General features: G+C 45.9%; 2 protein-coding genes across 4 annotated transcripts in view; one reads left to right on the top strand and one right to left on the bottom strand.

The window, feature by feature from the left end:
* Window positions 1-18266, top strand: part of LOC139750170 (major facilitator superfamily domain-containing protein 12-like) — a 124909-nt gene extending 106643 nt beyond the window's left edge. For all 3 annotated transcript variants that reach the window (XM_071664536.1, XM_071664537.1, XM_071664538.1), the window contains 9 exons: window positions 3970-4479; window positions 6656-6812; window positions 10807-11014; window positions 11691-11871; window positions 12150-12389; window positions 12676-12813; window positions 14456-14730; window positions 15112-15218; window positions 15702-18266. In XM_071664536.1, coding sequence (XP_071520637.1) covers window positions 4366-4479; window positions 6656-6812; window positions 10807-11014; window positions 11691-11871; window positions 12150-12389; window positions 12676-12813; window positions 14456-14730; window positions 15112-15218; window positions 15702-16096 — 1815 coding nt within the window. In that variant the 5' untranslated portion in view covers window positions 3970-4365 and the 3' untranslated portion in view covers window positions 16097-18266. The remainder of the gene's footprint in view (window positions 1-3969; window positions 4480-6655; window positions 6813-10806; window positions 11015-11690; window positions 11872-12149; window positions 12390-12675; window positions 12814-14455; window positions 14731-15111; window positions 15219-15701) is intronic.
* The window catches only part of Amacr (Alpha-methylacyl-CoA racemase), a 196050-nt gene extending 176313 nt beyond the window's left edge, over window positions 1-19737 (bottom strand). The window contains exon 1 of the mRNA XM_071664542.1: window positions 19597-19737. The gene's annotated coding sequence lies outside the window, so the exon portion shown is untranslated. The remainder of the gene's footprint in view (window positions 1-19596) is intronic.
* Between the last annotated feature and the right edge of the window lie 1608 nt (window positions 19738-21345).

Below are 21345 nucleotides of genomic sequence, written 5' to 3' on the forward strand. Positions count from 1 at the left end.
CCCTCCCGGTGCATGAGATATCCCTGCGTTGCCTGTCACACGCACACAGCGCAGATGAGGCTTTTTCTCAACTCGAGATAAATATGGAGGGAACGTTTCTTTGCATGAGGCCTTGGCTGATGTTGTATTCCCCAGGGAAAAATTCTGAAAATTCTATAAACACCCTCTTTAAACCTGCTTTAAATCATATACTTAAATGGGGGAAAAAAGAAATGGATTTAAGGGTGAGGAATTCTTTTTTTTCCTTTTTCAACGAGGTTATCTCAAAGCAATATTTTCCAGTTTCCAGCGACACATACGAAAGAATTAGAAAATCTTAACTTCCACTAACCCGCATGACAAGCTAGCTGCCCAAGTCATCACTGGACGAGAGTAAACAAAGAAAACCCTGAGCCTAGCCGACACCCGAAACATGGCGCGTCCTACGAAACTGCTGGCTTCTGTGTCGGGCAGGAGGCATATATATATATATATATATATATATATATATATATATATATATATATATATATATATATATATATATATATATGAGGCTCCAGTTACGGTAAATAGTCCACATCAAGGCCGGGCCTTAACTGGAATATGGAGAGATTAATGAAAGGAGAAGAGACAAAGGAAAGAATTTACGAATTTTGGAGGAAGTGAAACGCTTTGTTTTGAAAAGTACCAGCTCGAAGTTATTACAAAAAACATGAGAAGGGAGAGAGTTCCTAAGCTTCGAGGTGTAGGGAAAGAAAGAGTTGTCAAAACGGCCCACCCTTGAGTTGCCAAAGGCTTCACAGCAATCATGTGATGCAGCAGCTTGCCGAGTATTGCGTGGTCTACCTCGTGGTGGGGGGCTCACAAGCAGCATGCTCTCGGAAGCAAAAACGAAAGTAATACTTACAGAAGAGGGAAAGTGAACGAATATTGCGCCGTAAAGGAATTGGGTCAAGTTTTGGAGTTAGCCTGGGAGACCTGATAAGAAGGACCGCTTTCAACTTTGTCAAGTGAAGCTGCATTGCCAGAACCACCTCAGATGTCAGAGCAGTACCCCATACAAGGACTGATCAGTCCCCTAGTACAAACGGAGTAACTGTTCAGACGAAAACAAATTTCATCCAAACATGACTCCAAGCTTCTTAAAAGCAAGACTTAGCTATTTTCGTAAAGTGGATGTTACAGTAATACCATGTGTGTTCATTGACTTACGAGGAGGAATCACAGAACCGTCGAAGGAGAAAGTTAAGAGGACTTTTCTACAGAGAGATGGGAAGAAACTGGGTCTTGGAGGCATTAAACTTCACCAGTTTTCGTCTACCTCACTGAGATATCCTGTCCAAGTCTTGAGTTCATTGATGAGGTTGTGTCGAGACGAGATGCAGATCCAGCGAGAGAAGCAGCAATACAGCTGAAAGATGTGTACGAATGCAGCAGTGCTGGGTCGTCGAAGCATGAGTGCATTTGGTTATTTGTAGAAGAAAGGATATTTTCGTGGAAACGTCAAAGCGCACAAGTTGGGAAATCCTCTAAGGCCGATCATCTCCCACATCCCTTCACCTCGACCTACAGGTTAGCCATGAAGTTAAACCAACTGATCTCACCACACATCCCTACAACTTATTCCCTACGATCAACTTAAGAGTTGACTGACATCCTTAGAAATAAAAACACCACATGGTTTCACAGCTTCCCTGGATGTGGAGTCTCTCCTCACCAATGTACCAGTGGGGAGGACAACAGACATCATCTTTGGTTATACTTACCAACGCCATGTCTTACCTCCCCTGAAGATGCCCAGAAATGTATCAAGAGAGATGTTGCGTGCCTGCACCATGGAGGCATCTTTCAGATGTCCACAAGGCAAAGCGTTATCAGCATGTGGATAGAGGACCAATGGGGTTCCCCTTTGGGAGTTATCTTTGCTCAAGCATTTATGTCCTATGTCGAAACTACAGCACTGCGACCTAAGGGCATGACACCCCCTACATTTACTGCAGATATATAGACGACATTTTCATCTGCGAAGATAACTCAAACTCACTGAAAAACCTCCGTAACCGACTGCAAGAAACTTCAGGCTTCAGATTTACAGCAGAGCTGAATAATAATGTTAAGATTCCTTTCTTGGATGCAATGGTTGGTGCCACAACAGGATATTTCGTCACCGACGTTTACAGAAAGCCCATCAAGCTAGGTGAATGTATGAATGGAATGAGTGAATGCACTCAAAATCACAAGAGGAGTGTCATTCGTGCGGACGTAAGGAGAGCGATCGAGGTGTGCTCAACCTGGCAACTTCTACACCAAGAACTTCAACGTGTCCGGCAAATGTTAATTAATAATGGATATTCAAATACTGAATTTGATACCATTGTGAACAACATGCTAGAGCAACATCTCGTGGCAAACAGACAACCTTAACGTGACAGCATTAAAGTTTACTACAGGAACACACTTACGACAGCATCGAAAGGACGAGAAGATCGTGCGAGATATTGTGGCCAGAAACTGCAAAGCTATTATTGATGAAGACAAGGAAATCAGTCTGATAATCTACTACTACAATCCGAATTACACGTTTGCTCGTAATGGAAGTTTGAATCATACCGGTGCGTTATACGAGTACCGACGAAATATTAGGGGACTGTCAGCCCCACCACATAAACTACATTGGACATACAACCTGCACCCTGAGTCGCCGCCTCTCGCTCCACTTACAAGGTGGGATCAAACATCATGAACGAGAGCATGGAACGAGACTAACGAGGCAGAGTATAGTGAACATCACCAAAATTAATACTATTTTCAGTGATCGGAGGAGACTACAGATATTAGAAGCCATTCGCATTAGAAAGCATCTGTCATCAACACCTAGATAAACATGACCACCGCCATCCAGTTCTAGGTTGAAATGAATTGGATAACTTTGGACATCTGGTGTTCGAGCACCCACTTAATAGTAAAAAAATATTGAGAAAAAGAGAACATAAGGTCAATAATTCTAAATATGCCGTCGCATTCAATTCTATGTGCATATATATATATATATATATATATATATATATATATATATATATATATATATATATATATATATATATATCCGAGAGGATAGGGAAGAATACTGTCCACGTATTCCCTACATGTCGTAAAAGGCGACGAAAAGGGGCGAGAGCGGGTGTTCTGGAAATCCTCTCTTTCTGTATACTTCCCAAAAGAAGGAACAGAGCTATGAACCAAGTGAGGAATTTTCCCTCTAGGGCTCTGTCGCCTTTTTCTGACGCTACCTCGCTCACGTGGGAAATGGGGAGCAAGTATGAAATAAAGTATATACGTATACATTTTTTTTTTTTTTTCTGGATGAAACTCAGAAATCGCATAATCTTGTCGATGAAGTTAGCTGTGGGGAAGGAGAGCCGAGGGTGGAGAACAGACCTTTGGACGAAACAGCCGCACCTAGACGATGGGGAAGCCCAGAGTGGAGCAAAAATGGGGAGGAAAACCTGTTCATCGCACCTGTGTTGTGGTGACCTGCAGGCCTAGATGCCATGAAAGGGCCTGCAACACAAGTGAAGCACAGGTTACAAACAGTGAGGGATTCCTCAAGGGAGTCATTCATTAATGACGGTGGAAATTAAAAGACTGCATTCAAAGATTTGAGTGGTAACGAGTGAGAGATCGGATATCAGACTTTGGGTAGAAAAAACGGAGAAATGATTATCAACCTTGGCCACGCTCGTGTTGTGTATCTGTGTGACAACAAGGCTCTTCTGAGGTAATCTTCTAATTAACTTCTTCCATAAAACATTCGAATTATGAGAGGGGTGTAGAGGGGGGTTTGTGTACGGTATACAGCATCCACCCGCGAGCATGTGTGTACAATGCCAACAAAGAGGGTCCCGGCTCTTCGTTGGTAATGGGCGCTGTTGTTCATATTCCGAGAAGTGACCAGCGGTACTTATATATACGACGAATGTCTTGCAGAAGCGGCAGTCGTGGTGTGCGTCCAGGGGATCTAGCTTGAGCAACTCTCTCGGTCCGCTCCTCTCACCCATCACACACCGTGCACACTACCACACCGACGGCTCCCACCGCGAGGACACGCACGGGTCCCCGCGTCATACCCACCGACGGTACTCCCTCACACACACACACACACTTGCTGGAGAGCCTCCCGCCGCTGAGGATGGTGTAAAGCGAAGCAGACTGTCCGGCAGACACGAGAGAGCGCACCGTCCGGACGCCCTCACTGGCCGACACTGGCCTCCTCCGCTAGCGCCAGACGGGTTCGTCCAAGACTTTCAACAGTGGTAGAGTGGGGCAAGTTACAACGCCTGCCCCCCAACACAGAAGAGAGAGAGCCTCACCTCCTCCGCTATCATGGACAAGAACTCACTGCCGTGGACGACCAAACTCAGCTATGGCGTCGGCCATGTCTTCAACGACTTGTGCGCCTCCATGTGGTTCACCTACTTCCTCATCTTCTACGAAAAGGTAAGTCCACATGAAGTTGTTCCTCTCTCTCTCTCTCTCTCTCTCTCTCTCTCTCTCTCTCCCCCACCCTGACCCTGGTAGAGAGAGAGAAGGATCAACCTAAATGTTTCTTCACTGTACCAGGGCATTTGCCTGACCTGGAGAGCCAAGGTGAGAGGCGAGTGATGTCGCAAGTGTCGTGAAGATGAGGGAGTCGTGAAGATGAGGGAGTCGTGAAGATGAGGGTGCAGTGAAGACGAATGTGCAGTGAAGACAAGAGTGTAAATATGATGAAGGCATAGTGAAAGATGTGGCCTTTGACCTGACCCTTATTGGCCAATTAAAAGTGATGTGTTTGTTTGAGGTGAAGTGAATTTGCGTTTGGCGAAGGTGAAGTGAATTTGCGTTTGGCGAAGGTGAAGTGAATATGCGTTTGGCGAAGGTGAAGTAAATAAGTGTCTTAATTGTGGTAGTTGCATTGTGTAATTTGCAATTTTCCTATATATGTGCTTTTGACGGGTGAATGACATGGCAGGTGAGGTGCAGTTTAAGGTGGAGCGGATGAATTGTGTGCAGTAGACACCAAGAGATTCTATTTCTAGTCCAGATCTTGTGCCAGTTAAGTGTTCGGAGGGAATCTAGTGTGTACAATGCTTGTGTGTGTGTGGGTGTGTGTGTGTGTGTGTGTGTGTGTGTGTGTTGATATGGTGTGGGGCGTGACTATCACGTGTGTTGTACGTAATGCCGAGAATAGACAGGGCTTTGTTGAATGAGCGTGATTGGTCGTTCAAGGTGACGGATGTTGTATTCATGTCTCGTCTGTAGCTATTCTGTTCTGGGTGTGCCACCGTCCACAGACAGTACACTGTGGTGCTGCACGTTCGGGCGTTGCTTCTGTGCTTGTCAGGGTGACGGGATGTGATTGCAAAGGTCGTCTGCATTTGGAAGGATCTTCGTACTGTAGTCTGGGATGTAAGGTAGAAAGAGGATGGGGAGGGTAACAGAGAAGGAGATAGAGCTGCTCCTCCTAAAGAGAACTTTTGTCGTAAAACTCAAGATTCTTCGAGCTGAAGCTTTTGCGGGTTCAGCTTGCTGGGCAGCTGTTGAGCTGGCCGACCACTTTTTTGTCAGTGCATTGGAGGATGACATCAAGTATCCATACTCCATGGGGAATGTGGCGGGAGACAATACTAAACGTCTTTTGTCTCTTATCACTTACATCGTGCTGGGAGGTGGTGGTTTGGTTGAAGGTGCAAGCCATTTTTCTTTTTATCTTAATCACTCTTACTTCTATTGTTATCATGTCTTCCTTCACTGGAGGGAAGTATATTGATCATGCTAAATCATTTTCTAATGAGTCTCGCTACGTTAACAATGGAACATGTTTTCCTTGTGTTATCATGCATTTTGTCGTCCTATGTAGCATAGAAACAGTAGCATCCCACCTCTAGATTAGTGAAGAAGCATGCGTTTGGCCTGATCCTTATGGGTCGGTTCATCTTCAGTACACCCTCTTCTTCACTACGTTTTCTGTTTTCTCTTCTTCGAAAGCCACATTATTGTCCTCACGAAGCCCTCGACACCTCTGGCCTTTGAGATGAATCGTTAAGGTCAGATAAAAAAGTGCAGTGGCGCTGGGGCGTAGTTGAGGGGGGGGGGGGGGTAGGTAACCTTGAAGATGGCCTTTGACCTGAGCTGTAAAGGTCAGGTCAAAAGCCAGTGGTGTTACGTGTGTGGTGCATACGAGCCGATCTACAAGGATCAAAAGAGCTGTTGAGGATGCACTGGAGGGAAGACGACCTCGAAACTGAAACTGGTGGACTGCCAGTGGTGTCGAGGGTGTAGTGAAGGCCAGGGTCAGGACGCAGGCCAGTGTTGTGAAAGTGTGTTAGTGAAGGTGAGGGTGCTGTGAAGATGAGTTCTGTATAGGGTTGTGTGGATTTAGGTTTCGTCGTGGGTGTAGCGAAGGTAAGTTCGTCAGTGGCTTCCTCCGCAGTGAACATGATAGCGAGTGACAGTGCAGAGGGACGGGACACACAAACACATACACTTCATCTGCACGCGAACGATGGCGTGCGTCAAGTCCACACCAACACTTGATAACGAGCGGTACCAGTGCTGTCTGATCAACGAAAAGTAATTAAATAACGTTTGAATAACCAGACATGAAGGTCAGCTTATCTTTTTCCTCCTGCAGGTGCTGGAGTTCGACCCGACGACGGCGGGACTGGTGCTCCTGATTGGGCAGGTAGCCGATGGGGCAAGCACCCCTTTCATCGGGATCTTCTCTGATATGGAGAACAAGATCCCCGCCTGCGCCAGATACGGACGGCGGAAGCTGTGGCATTTGATCGGTGAGTTTTGCCTCCTCTTTTTCCTTTCTTTTCCGATTGTTACACACACTAAGTGTTTTTGAAGAATACTTACGTATACTTTACGATGGTCTGAGGGGTCTTCTACCCACCACAGCCAGGTCTGGGACCTTACTTTACCTTACGTATACCTTGCGATGGTCTGGAAGGTCTTCTACCCCAACAGCTGGGACTAGCACCTTACGTATTCCTTACGATCGTTTGAGAGGTCTTCTACCCTAGCTGCCTGATTTGTATATTTGCCTCGAAATGTGATGAACATGTTGGCGTGGAGACCGAGGCTACGGATGAATCATCCGAGTGAGTCCAGAGTTCCTCTGGCGTTGGGTTCTGTGCTGAGCGAAAACTGGTTCCTCTTTGTGGCTAGGTCTGAGTCTAGATATGTGTGCTACGAGGCTTGGTAACTCAGTATTCGAGAGAAATGATGGCAGGAAGGAATCTGATAAGGTTTCTAAGGCTCTCCTTAACTTACTGTGACATGATGCGTCGGGTGGGAGTAAGGTATGGGGTTGCATGGCCTTTCCAGTGTTGGGAGAGTCCGTTGTTATTATGGCTCGCATGTACCTTCAGGAGAGAGAGCAGACGAGGGAGGTGGGGGGAGGGGGTGGCGGCCTGGTGTTTTAAGGTCTCCTTAACCTTGCTGGAGTCACGGCGACGTCCACAACTCGTTTCTGGCCAGGGAGGACCACTAGGCTCTCTGACCTCCTCCCAAAACCTTCCTGCCAAAGACCGTGACATCCTCACCCCACCACCACCACCACGGACCGTGGCATCCTCACCTCCCTCCTCACCACCACCACGGACCGTGGCATCCTCACCTCCCTCCACACCACCACCACGGACCGTGGCATCCTCACCTCCCTCCACACCACCACCACGGACCGTGGCATCCTCACCTCCCAGCACACCACCACCACGGACCGTGGCATCCTCACCTCCCTCCACACCACCACCACGGACCGTGGCATCCTCACCTCCCTCCACACCACCACCACGGACCGTGGCATCCTCACCTCCCTCCACACCACCACTGCGGACTGTGGCATCCTCACCTCCCAGCACACCACCACCACGGACCGTGGCATCCTCACCTCCCTCCACACCACCACCACGGACCGTGGCATCCTCACCTCCCTCCACACCACCACCGCGGACTGTGGCATCCTCACCTCCCAGCACACCACCACCACGGACCGTGGCATCCTCACCTCCCTCCTCACCACCACCACGGACCGTGGCATCCTCACCTCCCTCCACACCACCACCGCGGACCGTGGCATCCTCACCTCCCAGCACACCACCACCACGGACCGTGGCATCCTCACCTCCCTCCACACCACTACCGCGGACCGTGGCATCCTCACCTCCCTCCACACCACCACCACGGACCGTGGCATCCTCACCTCCCTCCACACCACCACCGCGGACGGTGGGATCATCACTTAGTTCCGCCTAGTCACATCCCGCATCACCGTCTGGCGCTCAGGATACTGTGTCAAGGTCCTCTGTTCAGTCTGTCTGTCTCTGCGGTGAGCGCTACGCGCAAAACTTCATCGTAAGTACTCGTAGACAGATAACTATCATCTCTCTCTCTCTCTCTCTCTCTCTCTCTCTCTCTCTCTCTCTCTCTCTCTCTCTCTCTCTCCTCACCATCCCGTCTCCCGGACTGATTTAGACTTCAGGATACTATCCTTCGATCCTGCATAGACACACGCCCCTCCTCACCACAACAAGAGACCACAGGTGACATGTTAACCACCCGCAGGTAATGCTCTGTCGCCGCCCTCCCGCCCGTTGCCGACCTAGTTAACGTTAACAGATTGTGACAGACAACCGTTACGGCTGTGGCAACGGTCGCCGTGTGCCACCACCACGTTATGGATGAAGACTTTTTTTTTTTCCGGGGTCTCGGAACGAGTCTGGGTAATATCCGGGGTTAACACTCAAGGGCAACTCACCCTCGTCGTAAATAACCTACGATTTTCCGTACACACGTAACTATTTTACGAGTCTGTTTTGCGAAGTTTTTTTTTTTCTTTCTTTTTTTCCATTGGCAGGCGCTGGACGCCCGCGGGGCAGGAGCGAACACTACCAGCACCTCTGATGTCGCCTGATGCTCTTTAGAAAGCAGAGAAAGTATAGAATAATTCTCTCCCTCCCTCCCTCTCTCTCTCTCTCTCTCTCTCTCTCTCTGCAGAAGCGCGTCAGTAGCATGAGTCAGGAGGTTTTCCTCCCCGCATCACTGTCGTGTTTAGAAAACGGGAGACGCACAGGTGTAGACTTAACAAATATATATATATATATATATATATATATATATATATATATATATATATATATATATATATATATATATATATATATATATTTTCACTTCTGTCGGCGATAATGCCGCGCTTGGGATTGTGGAGGGATTAATAAACCTTCTCTTGTTCATGGTAAGACACCACTGATCTGGGGAACTGCACTGAGAGCTTTTGTCAACAACCTGTGTTCCAAACGTCAATTTTCTTCTGGAAGGAAAACTCAAAAACTCCCTCCTCCTCCTCCTCCTCCTCTTTTTAATTGCTCGCGTGATGTGGTGTCATTAACTATCTAAAATACGGTACAAGGAGGGGGAGTTCTTCACTTGTGGGGCCACGACGTGACTGAGTAGATCCATCGGCAGTCTATCAACGGGACATGATTGATAAAACCCGTCTTCATTGTCAAATTGCTTACGTGATGCGAGACTATATTCTTTATGGCTAGAAGCTCAATTCAAGGTTAGAAAGTATAAGAATTATAAAGTGAAAATCATAATTCATCATTTAAAAGTCTACCACATACAAAACAGCTATTTCGCTACGGGACCCTTTTCCTACCCTGCGGTATACTAGCGAGGGCGTCGCGAGACGTCGCCTTTTCTTACAGAAAATTCACAGGAGTGATGATTTACGACGCCTTCCCTTCTGAAGGTCTGGGGGAGGAGTCCTTCTCACGATCCTCGAGCGGAGACTAAAGCTGATAACCCTCCCTTACAACAGGGGCGTCACGCACGCGACACCATGTGTATACTCCGTACTAGGAGGGTATACAGTGATGTCTGCCTGCAACACCACCATCACACGATCCACCACAAGACTGATGTATGTGTGTACATTCCCTCGCGGAAGTGATTGCCGCTGGACCTCCCCTTCAGCATATATATATATATATATATATATATATATATATATATATATATATATATATATATACGAGATACGTGAATGCTACACGAGAGTACGGCCTCCTCCAGGCCGGCAGCACCGTGCGACTGGGTCAGTGTTGACACCACCGCCTCCCCCTCGTGGGAACTCGACCGCGACCCGCGGAAGATTTCAAGGCCACAACGTCTTCCTATAAGCCCTCCGGTGCTCCTTCCCTGAGGCACGAACTGACCCACTTAACACCAGCACAAGCTAGTTACGAACACGTTCGCAGTTCCCACGAGAGCAAATACAGAGCAAAGTGTGAATGCGGCAGAAGATATGAGTGTAAATCGTGGTTCTGGATGCCCCAATCCCCCCCCCCCTCTCTCTCTCTCTCTCTCTCTCTCTCTCTCTTGCCAGCCATCTTGGCATCGCTTGTGCTTCCCACACAAGAGACACCAACGCGATGCCTCTCGTGTGTCTTCGTTGGATTTTAAAGGCGAGAGGGACTGCGTAAAGACGTAAAGACAAGGCCCTGACCAGCAGGCTCCCGAATCTTTAATATTTCTAGTGTATTCTTCCCCTACAGACACCGACTCTTACACAGTCTTCCTTTAGCAAAAGACTCATACGGTCCGTTCTCTCCCTCCCTCCCTCCCCATTTCATCGACCAGGGGGACCCAGTGTCTCATATTCTCCCTACCACAGAAACGCAGCAATCTTATCATCTCTCTCCTTCATAGACACGAACTCTGCCCTCCCCTCCCGAAAAAAATCACTGACAATGTCTTCCCGCTTCGCAGGCACAATACTGGTGTTCTTCAGCTTCACCTTCATCTACAACAGCTGCCTGGGCTGCGAGGAAGCCAGCACCTGGACCCAGTTCGCCTACTACTGCGTCTTCATCATAACCTTCCAGTTCGGATGGGCGTCCGTGCAGATCTCTCACCTGGCTCTCATACCCGACCTGACCACCAAGAAGCACCAGCGAACGGAGCTCAACTCCATCAGGTAGTTACTGGCAGGAGACTTTGTACGTCGGGTTGTCCAACTCCTCCTATACATGAAGGTGTTCTGCTGCCCTGTTAGACTTTGGTTCGTCTTGACGTCCGGCCAGCGCACGTAGTGTGTGGGGACAGCATGTCCGGCTAGACAGTCTTGTTAGCACGGTAAATTAGGAGTGTCGTTAGCACGGTAAATTAACAGTCTTGTTAGCACGGTAAGTTAACAGTCTTGTTAGCACGGTAAATTAGCAATGTTGTTAGCACGGTAAATTAAAAGTCTTGTTAGCACGGTAAATTAAAAGTCTTGTTAGCACGATAAATTAGCAGTGTTCTTAGCATGGCAAATTAGCAGTCTTGTTAGCACGGTAAAGTAGCAGTAAATGAAAAGGCCTTCAAACGTTACTACACCATAGGCAACCATCCTCTCTGGAGCTGGTCAACTGACTAGATCTCAGAGTAAGAACCATCAACACACTAATTAGGAAAATTACTTGTTTTGTAAATGCAAGTAATATCAACTTGCATTTAAATTAGAATATCTTTTGGTAGCACCACAGCTCAAAACAGTTCTGAACAACGCTGGGTACTACGTGAGGGTGGGGCCTCTGATTCTTCATCAATCCCTCCCCTCCACCACCACCAGGCATTACGTGTAGCCTCCTCTTCCTTCCCCTTCACACAAGGTACGCCTTCACCGTGCTGTCCAACCTGAGTGTCTTCATGATCACCTTCTTCGTTCTGAACGCGTCCACGGATGGGCAGGCCAATTCCGAGATGTGCGCCGCCAACACCACCCGCAACGCCACCCCATCCCAGTGCTCCAGCACGGACACCATCGGACCAGAGGACGCCACCAAATTCAGAGTAAGGCGCGCCCCTTCTCTCCCTCCCTCCCTCTGTGAATGTGTGTGTGTGTGTGTGTGTGTGTGTGTGTGTTGTTCTATAACCTATTTGTGACTATAAGAATGGGGTTATTAGCGTGTGTGTGTGTGTGTGACAGAATGGGGCTATTAGCTCGTGTGTGTGTGTGTGTGTGTGTGTGTGTGTGTGTATAAACCCGTACGTGCATATGCACCGAACAACTATCACTGTACCCTTCAACCGTGTCCCGTGTACTAAGACCGAGCACCTTCCTGACGCAGAACATCGCCATCATCTGCTGCGTGGTGGGCTCTCTCTTCTCCATCATCTTCCACGTCGGGGTGCGGGAGCCAGCCTTCGTAAGCCGCAAGAAGCACGACGCAGCCGCTGCCGTCGTCGAGGAGGGCAAGGAGCCGCAGCTGGCCAGGAAGATGAAGAAGATCGACTGGTTTAAAGAGCTTCCCTTCTACCAGATCGCCGCCCTCTACATGGCTACTCGCCTCTACGTCAACCTGTACCAGGTAGAGGCGCCCCTCAAACACAACTCAACTGTGATTCGCTAGGCCACCACCTGCCACGGGGGCTCTTTATCTCTTACGATTCCAGTCCCCGTTCCCTCCCCCTTTAAGAGACGTAAGATTAATGCACAATTATCTTGAATATCTGTCAGTAATCTATTAGAATTTCTATTAAGATATCCGTCAATAACCTGACATCATCTTCCCTGTTGACAAAGCCTGACTAACTTTCGTCTCCCCAACACCTGTCCCTCACGTCAGTGTACCCCAACCTTAACGTCTCCCGCAGGTGTACATGCCGCTCTACGTGCAGGATACGCTGAAGTTGAACGAGACCTTCGTGGCCACTGTGCCCTTCGCCATCTACCTGGCCGGCTTCGCGGGCTCCCTCATCATGAAGGAGATCAACAAGAAGATAGGCAGGAAGGTAAGGGATGTGTACAAATAACGTTAGGGACCGGTACATGATACGATAGGCCGCACCTGCACTGTGTGTATAAGAACCCGCTCCGCGACCTGTGTTCCTCCTCCTCCTCTCCTCTCTCTCTCTTGTGCGGGACTGGCAACGGCATTCCCACAAGCTGACGGACGCTGTGGAACGCGCTGGAGGAGGAAGAGGAGGATGGAGGGAGGGGAGGAATAATCCCCAGACGAACGTGTGTGTGTGTGTTTGTGTATGTCTCACCCTCGTCTGACCGTCCCAAGACCAGTCCTCTTGCCTAGACGGACGGCCTTGGCCGCGTAACCCCGGCGGGAGGGAAGGAGGTAACCGACCCGTGCCGAGCGGGTTCCGCCGTCATGGTACTGGCTTGACCTTACACAGCTGCCGTCAGCACCGCATGCGGGGGGAAACCCGCAGTCACTCATAGTGCAAAAACTCTCTCTCTCTCTCTCTCTCTCTCTCTCTCTCTCTCTCTCTCTCTCTCTCTCTCTCTCTCTGAGGAACAGTGGATTCTTTTGCACATACCTGCTCTTATGCTCTAATCTGTAGAGTGCAGAGACCAGAACTCACCAGCCACAGCCAAACCCCACGATTCATCATCGCTTCTTGTGGTCCGGTTCAACCTAGTGACAACACGTCGCTTCCCGTATACCAATACCGATTCAACATCTTACTATCCTGTCTAAGTCAAGGGGATACGATACCTACAAGATATACACAGCCTTAAAACTTGAACATCGTTAAGTCTTCCACCCGCTCGTTCCTTCCACGACTGCAAATGCGATGAACAGCCATAACAACGCCATCCACTCAGTTTGGACACAGAGCACAGGATGCATAATGATTTACACTACGTCATTTTATCAATAAAGGTGAATCTGTCAACTTAAAAGCGAGGTACGGTAGCTCATCCTGTTCACTTACGTGGTGCAGCGGTCAGCGTTCCTAACCGTGATCGCCCATTGTTCGAATCCTGGATGTGACCGTCGGACCATAGTCAACCTAGCTGTTCATCCGTTGCCCGTGCCATCTCAGCTAACAACAACAAAAACAACAACAACAACAAACAGCACGTATAAACTGTTGCGGCGAAGTCTATCAAAATATGACACTCGAAAGATGCCGTAGCACCACGGCGATGAGCGCCCCAACCTTACGCAGTAGTACATAAGTACACAACCGCCCAAGACGGTCGGCGGTATCAAGCAAGGCTGGACAGCGAGAGAAACACTGTATCACGTTTTCTTTTGGAGAAGGTCTGCCCAGGCCGCGAATCACTTCGTTCATGCTGAGAATAAAAGGCGCAACATCGACGCGTCGCAGGGAGGCCAAGTCTACAAGCCTACAGCTGATCACTGTAATCGGTTTATACGATAATTCTTAGTATTCAGATACTCTTCCAGTGTGAATGAACATTACGTGCGTAATACAAATATAGGTATACATAAATACAAACTGTATCTGTGAATGCATAATTTCGTCAAAAAAGACCTGTAGAAACACGTAAATACTTTCACACAGAGACACGCACACACACATACACACACACACAAACACAAATGACGACACTTACAAGAGTAACAACCCAGGACCCTCGGCGGTTAACTCTCTCATGTTCTACCCTCAGAGGACCTTCGCCCTGGGCTGCTGCGTGGGGCTGGCAGGTAGCGTATGGGTGTGGTTCGGAAGCGAAGAATACTACAAGCAGTGGGGCATCTTCCTGGTGGCGGCGCTGCTCGGGATCGGAGGCTCCACACTCCTCATCACCTCCCTCTCCATCACGGCCGACCTTATCGGTCAGAACGTGGAGGGGGGCGCCTTCGTCTACGGCTTCATGTCTTTCGTCGATAAGGTCTCCAACGGCATCATCATCATGATCATTCAAAACTCGAACCCAGGAGAGTAAGTGTTGTCTACTGTATCTGTAAGCGCCCTGCACTGGCACCCATCTCTTTAAAAGACTTTACTGTCACTTTATTTTGTCTTGCTATTCACTGTCCCAACACGTAGCATATTTTGTCATTAATCATTGGATTACTTGAGAAGTATTGCTTCACATTACGTTTCTCTCTCGTTTTTACTTTTCCAAAAGGAGGAGCTGAAAAGGGGGCTAAGTGAGAATATTCCCTGAAAGGCTCAGTCCTCTGTTCTTAAAGTTACCTCGATAACGCAGCAAATGAAATAATAAATACATTTGAATAGTTCGCTAACTAGCGGAAGAAGGGATCAGGAGGTATGGTAATATTAACTGCTAACGGTCTCTTCTACGTCTGCCCACCATAGGTCGTGGTACTACAGGAATGTCATAACCTTAGCGTGCGGCGTCTCCTGTCTGGTCGGCATCGCTGTTGTCATCACGCTCATCAACGTCAGAGTCGGACACAGGGAAAGTAAGTGATACGAACCGTTATTATCAGGGTAGATGCAAGAAATTATATATATATATATATATATATATATATATATATATATATATATATATATATATATATATATATATATCATAGGGGTTTTACCAGACTCTTACAACTGGTGACACTGCTAGTGAAATGTCATTTTCGAACGAGACTGTATCACTGTCAGCCACCGAGGTCCTTCCCCAAAGGAAATTACCTTACCGTGTTCCGAGTGAAACCTAGCCTTTAAGCTGCAGAAATCCTATAAATGAGATCCTCCGGTTATAAAACAATATCAGTAATAATGATAATAATAATAATAATAATAATAATAATAATAATAATAATAATAATGTACCTCGGGACGAACCTATTTACAAATATCAATCGAGCTTGTGCTTGTTACTGTGCTTGCATGTTTACAACAGTGTTCAAGTGTAAGTTCGTAAAGTGACGAACGTGTTTTTCATGTTGCAGCAAATTTGACGGCGATTATGATCCTCGAAGACAGTGACAACTCCAAGAGCAGTGTGGAGGGTGTAGATAATCCAGCCATATCTCCTGACTCCGTTGAGAAGTCGGACCACAACAAGCCTAGCTGGGAATCCAAGAACAACCCGGCCATATCCACCATCTCCCAGGGCAGACATTCCTACGATGCTGCACAAGACGTAAGACGCAGCGTTTGCCAATTACGAGCAGAGGATACCCCAGCCAGGTGCGAATGCAAGGTGCCCGAGATGTGCCACCACAAAGCACCCAAAACTGACACGAGTCCGGAGGACAGGCTGAGCGGTGGCATCGAACAGCTGTCGGTAGACAAACATCCGTCGGTTACTGACAATGGTGCACAAGACAAAACCAGTGTATGATAGGAGTGGGACGATGGGATTATGCCCTATAAGTGTCACCTGGGCATCAATGATGTCCTACCCACCCAGAGTCACGCGCGGAGTGAGTGAGTTATATTGGGTCCTTTGCACCAAATGTTGTTCGCAGAGCGAGCTGGACTGCTCTGTAGGCATCCCGAAAATATTACTCACGGCGGGAGTTGTGCAGGCTCCAACTTCCGTAGGTTAACCCTTGTTACTCTTATTGCAGAAAAAAAAAATCGTCACATTTAGGTCAAAACATGCAATTGTTTGTTGTGCATTTTTTTGTGTGTTTTGTCAACGTATTTAGTGCATCATGATTTAAGGGAGTTTCCCCCCTTCCTTTAACCTAGGGTAGACTTTGGGGTGCCCATTCTCCCCTGAACTTCAAACGACTTCACTTGTTAATGCAATTACAATGCGTGTAAGCAACTCTTGATTTTCTCCACATTACAAATGATTATCCAAATGTTACAAGTGGTACATAGTTAAAATTACATTCTGTAGTTCGGAAGAAACGCCAAAATCATTAAGGAAATTAACCTGCTAGAAAATCACTCAGCTTTGAGCTCTTTTGAGGATCTTTCATCACCTGTTTTCAAAATTGATAAAAATATTCTCTAACATTCCAATTTATGTTTTAAATAACTTTTTCATCAAAATAATTACTTGAAACTCTTTACCCTCTCATTTCTGTCCCAATTACTGCAACCTGACACATTTTAAAGACAGGTTTTTCACTTCCTCCAAAATTCGTAAATACTTTACCTTGTTTCTTCTTTTTCCCTATCATTAACATCTCTCTAATTCAATGAGGGCCCTTCCTTAATGTAGTGGACTTTTATCCTTAACTGGAACCTTAAAAAATGTTAGTCGATAATCTTAATCTCTAGGCTTCATGAATCATATTCTTTTGATTTTATTAAACCATATTATATAGTCCGTGTAACCGTCATGACATTCTTTTTAATTCTGCACCGGTACATTGTTATCCTCAACTCGGTTCATCTCATAATGATCATCACATTCGGACGCTATAAACATTCACTTTTTGCATCGCATAATGTTTGTCGACAAATTCTGTCGAATCCCTGACCCAGTGTGTGTACATTATACGTTACTCCTTACGAGTAATATACATTCAACATCAAAGAGCATTACGTTGGCTTTGCAAGTCAAGGCGACAACCAGTGCAGATGAGGCTGTTCTGGTATTAGGGTTTTCCCGATACTTAGGGCCGGCCAGGGTACCTGTGATATTAAATCATCGTTGCATCACACACACACGCACTCTCCCATCCATCCACTTCATGCCCATCGTTGTATCAAAACACCTCCATTCCTTAATCCCCCCCCTCTCCTCCGTTCCTTTTTTTTTTGATATTATTAAATGTATAATCATGAACAACGCGGAATCCATGGATAGCAAATCTTGGAATTACGATCAACCAAAAGCGAAAAGAGAGGTGCAAGGAAGAGTAGTCGATGCATATTTGCTTATTCCAAAGAATGCGGCTGTGACGACAATGTGCAGCCCAGCTCTTCATCAGCAGTTGATCAAATGACGTGCCCAAGTACAGTTCCTACTACTTTTGAAATGTGTAAATCAGACAGTCACACCAGGAGTAACACAGAGCTGTGAGCAGGAGCAATAAAATCACCGTTGACGTTACTGCTGAGCTGTAACACTTGTTTAATGCGCGTAGCGACTGATGAACAAGGCCGTCACTGATTCAGGTATGTAACTAAAACTGTTACTCAGACAGAAACACCTAGGCAGCTGTGCAAGTGCACTTCACTAAGACAGACGAGTCTTCTTCCTGTAGATAATCTGAGGCATGGCAACCAATTTCAGTAACCAGAAAAAAAAAAGACAAGCAAAACGCGTGAAGAGCACAGCGATCACTAACTGATGTTTTCCAGATGATTTCTAATCTTCCCATCATCAAGGAACATGACACCCGCAGTGGCGCGTGTGTACAACCACTAGCTATTGCACTTCGTTATGTCCTATGTGTCCTATAATGATGGAAAGTTTACCTCACTCCAATTGTTAGTTAAGTTTATGTTTTCTATTGTACATATGATGCGTACCAATGTACATTGTGTAGAGACTGTAACATTCATATTTTCATCCACATATAAAATGTATATACAAAATAACAAATAAAGTGTTTTATTTACTCTGGATGCCTTGAAAACTTAACTCGAGTCACCCTGATCAGCTCACAGAGCTTCTTGTCAGCCAAAAATGTAATGCCTCTGTTGTTTAATGGAGGCGTATTTAAGGCTAGGATACGAAGCTCTGAAAATAGTTAAGATAACAAACTTTGAAAATAAGCTGATAGTAACTAACACATGGCGTGGCCTCAGGAGACAGCATAATACATGGTGAGGTTTGAGGAATTAACAGAGCTGTTAACAGGACTCGTGAAGAACTGCAGTGAATGAAATTCGAAGCTGAAAACATTAACATGTTAACACAGGTCTTTCTCGGACACCCGTCCAGGACATGCACGGGTTTGTCAGGTTCTGAAAGTTTGTACCAATATTTCTAAACGGGAAATGTCTAAAAACTGTCCACAAACAACGCAAATACTGCCTCTAAGAAAAAACGCTACGAAGCTACATAATATTATGTCAATAAAGGCATGTGCATGGGTCGAATTGCCAGGAGCTGCAAGAATAAATCGCACATAGCAAGCTAAATAACCAAAGGCAAACTGATCAATTACACATGACCTATCTTGCGTGAGGCATGTCATGTTATTCATGGGTATATGGATGATTCACAAGTCAAAGGTCAAAACGATTCGTGATGAAAATGCGAGGAAAGAACAAAACAATGCGTTCATATTGTCATACACAGGATAAATTGCAAATAACGACATATATTGCTAGTTATCTACATTCACCACAAAACTACATATCTATAATACCAGTAACCTAAACATCGTTTCTCACTAGATAAGCACATATAATGAATTTCTTTTAATGCCGGCATTTTGATGAATTTGTCATTTACAGGGGAAAGGGTGTCACGGGTCTGTCAATGCTGTAAACATGGTTGGTCAAAATCGTGCTAACATCAAAAATTGTCGATAATATAATTTCATCTTCCAAGTAGGTTCATTTCCGTACCGGTAATATTACCAAATCAGCACCTATTCAAGCTTGGTTTCCTCACACTACTTCATATCATGTATGAGGCTTATCATTAAAAATACATAATGTCACAAAGATGAAAAACAATAGTATAGAAAGTGTCGCCTCACCACTTCCTACTTATAAATTCCTTATAGCAGCCTCGTGCATCAATGATCTGCAAGTTACATTACTAGTTCAGCATCATCCTTAGTCCTCCACTACCTAATTATGTGAATAGTCAGTACATCTAGGTAACTTTAAGTCACGAGATGAGTCGAGCGAGAGTATGACTTCTTGCTCTGGAAGCTACCCTGGGCCAACCTTACTCCAACAGAAAAATGTCTTACGTCTAACCTTCCTTCCTGAACGGTGACAGATCACGACTTGTCGAGGAGGTCCACAGGCCACACAGCGTTTCTTGCAAATGCGACGCAAATATATCCTCTCGTAAAAAATTGTACAATCCACAAGAAAAGAACACTCCATTACACCCACAGCGACTGTACGCTTCAGTGGCTGATTGGTGAATGAGCCCAGCCAGACATCTAGGTATGGGAGTGGAGGGGGAATGGTGTACTAAGCGGACGATTGTTTCATAGTTTCAATGGCTATGATTGGCTACCTACCCGACAGGACAAAGATCTTCCAGGTTATGTGTGAAATTATACACACACATTTTATTGTCTTGTTTTTTACTGTGCCCCTCCTAACTTGTACGTGAACATAATGCGTAGAAACAAAGGTTAATATTAAGTGATACAGAAGCTGCGGACGTCCCAGCGGACACAATTAGCAAGCGTGTCATTGTCTAGAAATGTATATTCGTAAAAATACTAAGGGTCCAAATAATGCAAATGCGACTTTGGAAAAATGAATGATTCAAGATAATCCATTGAAATTCACTCTTTCTCTCCAAATGTTAAGAATTTAGGCACACCAAAATATTCCGGTGTTTACCGTTATACAATGTCTTGTTTTTTTAATAATTAATTCTGGTGTTTCAGGCAAGCCATCACCACATTCAGCCTAAAAGAATCTTACTGGAATCATTACGAGAGTCACACTTAAGCTTTTCATTTAATACAAGCAAACTAAATATCAGTTACCTGACAGGAAATGGGTTACGCTTTCAACAGGTTTCCTGATTATATATATATATATATATATATATATATATATATATATATATATATATATATATTACCGACATGAATATATAATTCAATTTCATTATGAATTAATGTCTTGAAGCGAATTTTTGAGAAATGATCATTTAACATTCTTCATTCTAATTATATGGAAGCCCGTCACGACTAAACGCATTTTCCGCATGATGATTTACATATTAAAATTTGTTTGAGAAAGAATATATTCATACCCTATAGCACCGAAACAGGATGGATTCCTGAGTGTAGCTGACTACATCATAGGGAGTGGACCAAAACAAAGCCTTACGTAAGGTCACAGAGTGGCCAAGACCGAATTCCGAAGACCAGGAGGTCACAGGGAGTAGCCATGACCAAGCACTCATAAGACCAGTCGGTTCCAGGGAACGGTCTCAAGTACCCGTCCTAGGAAGCGCCTCCGAAAACAAAAACACAGTCCAGGAAGGACAGAGGCCCTACCCGCAACAGGCCTCTCACAGCAGTTTCCATCAACAGGACCCAGGGAGTGGACGTGTCACAAAACACCAGGAAAAGGCGCAGCCTGGAACGAACAGGGAAGGTTGAGGGCGTATGTACATATATTAAAACAAAAAATACCTGTTTCCTTACTTGTAACAATCATAATCATCCAGCGGCATTTCCGCCCTACTGTACAGAAGTATTCTCTTACAATACATATATGCAATTAACAACAGGAAAATGAAACAAGCAGACCTAAGTTCCTTTCTTTTACTGTCTTATGGGTATACAAAGTGGACGTGACCAGCTTCCTGAGTGCTACAAGAGCCTCAGAAACTGGGGCCGAGAACCACAAGGAAAATGAAACACGGTAAATACTAAGTGCTCTTTATTGTAATAATCAGTCAGGGTAGATTTCCCCTGGCTATCAGCAAATACTATATCACGCGCACCAGTAACCTACTGCTATAATATATAT

Source organism: Panulirus ornatus, chromosome 9 (assembly GCF_036320965.1).
Source record: "Panulirus ornatus isolate Po-2019 chromosome 9, ASM3632096v1, whole genome shotgun sequence".
Classification (NCBI taxonomy): domain Eukaryota; kingdom Metazoa; phylum Arthropoda; class Malacostraca; order Decapoda; family Palinuridae; genus Panulirus; species Panulirus ornatus.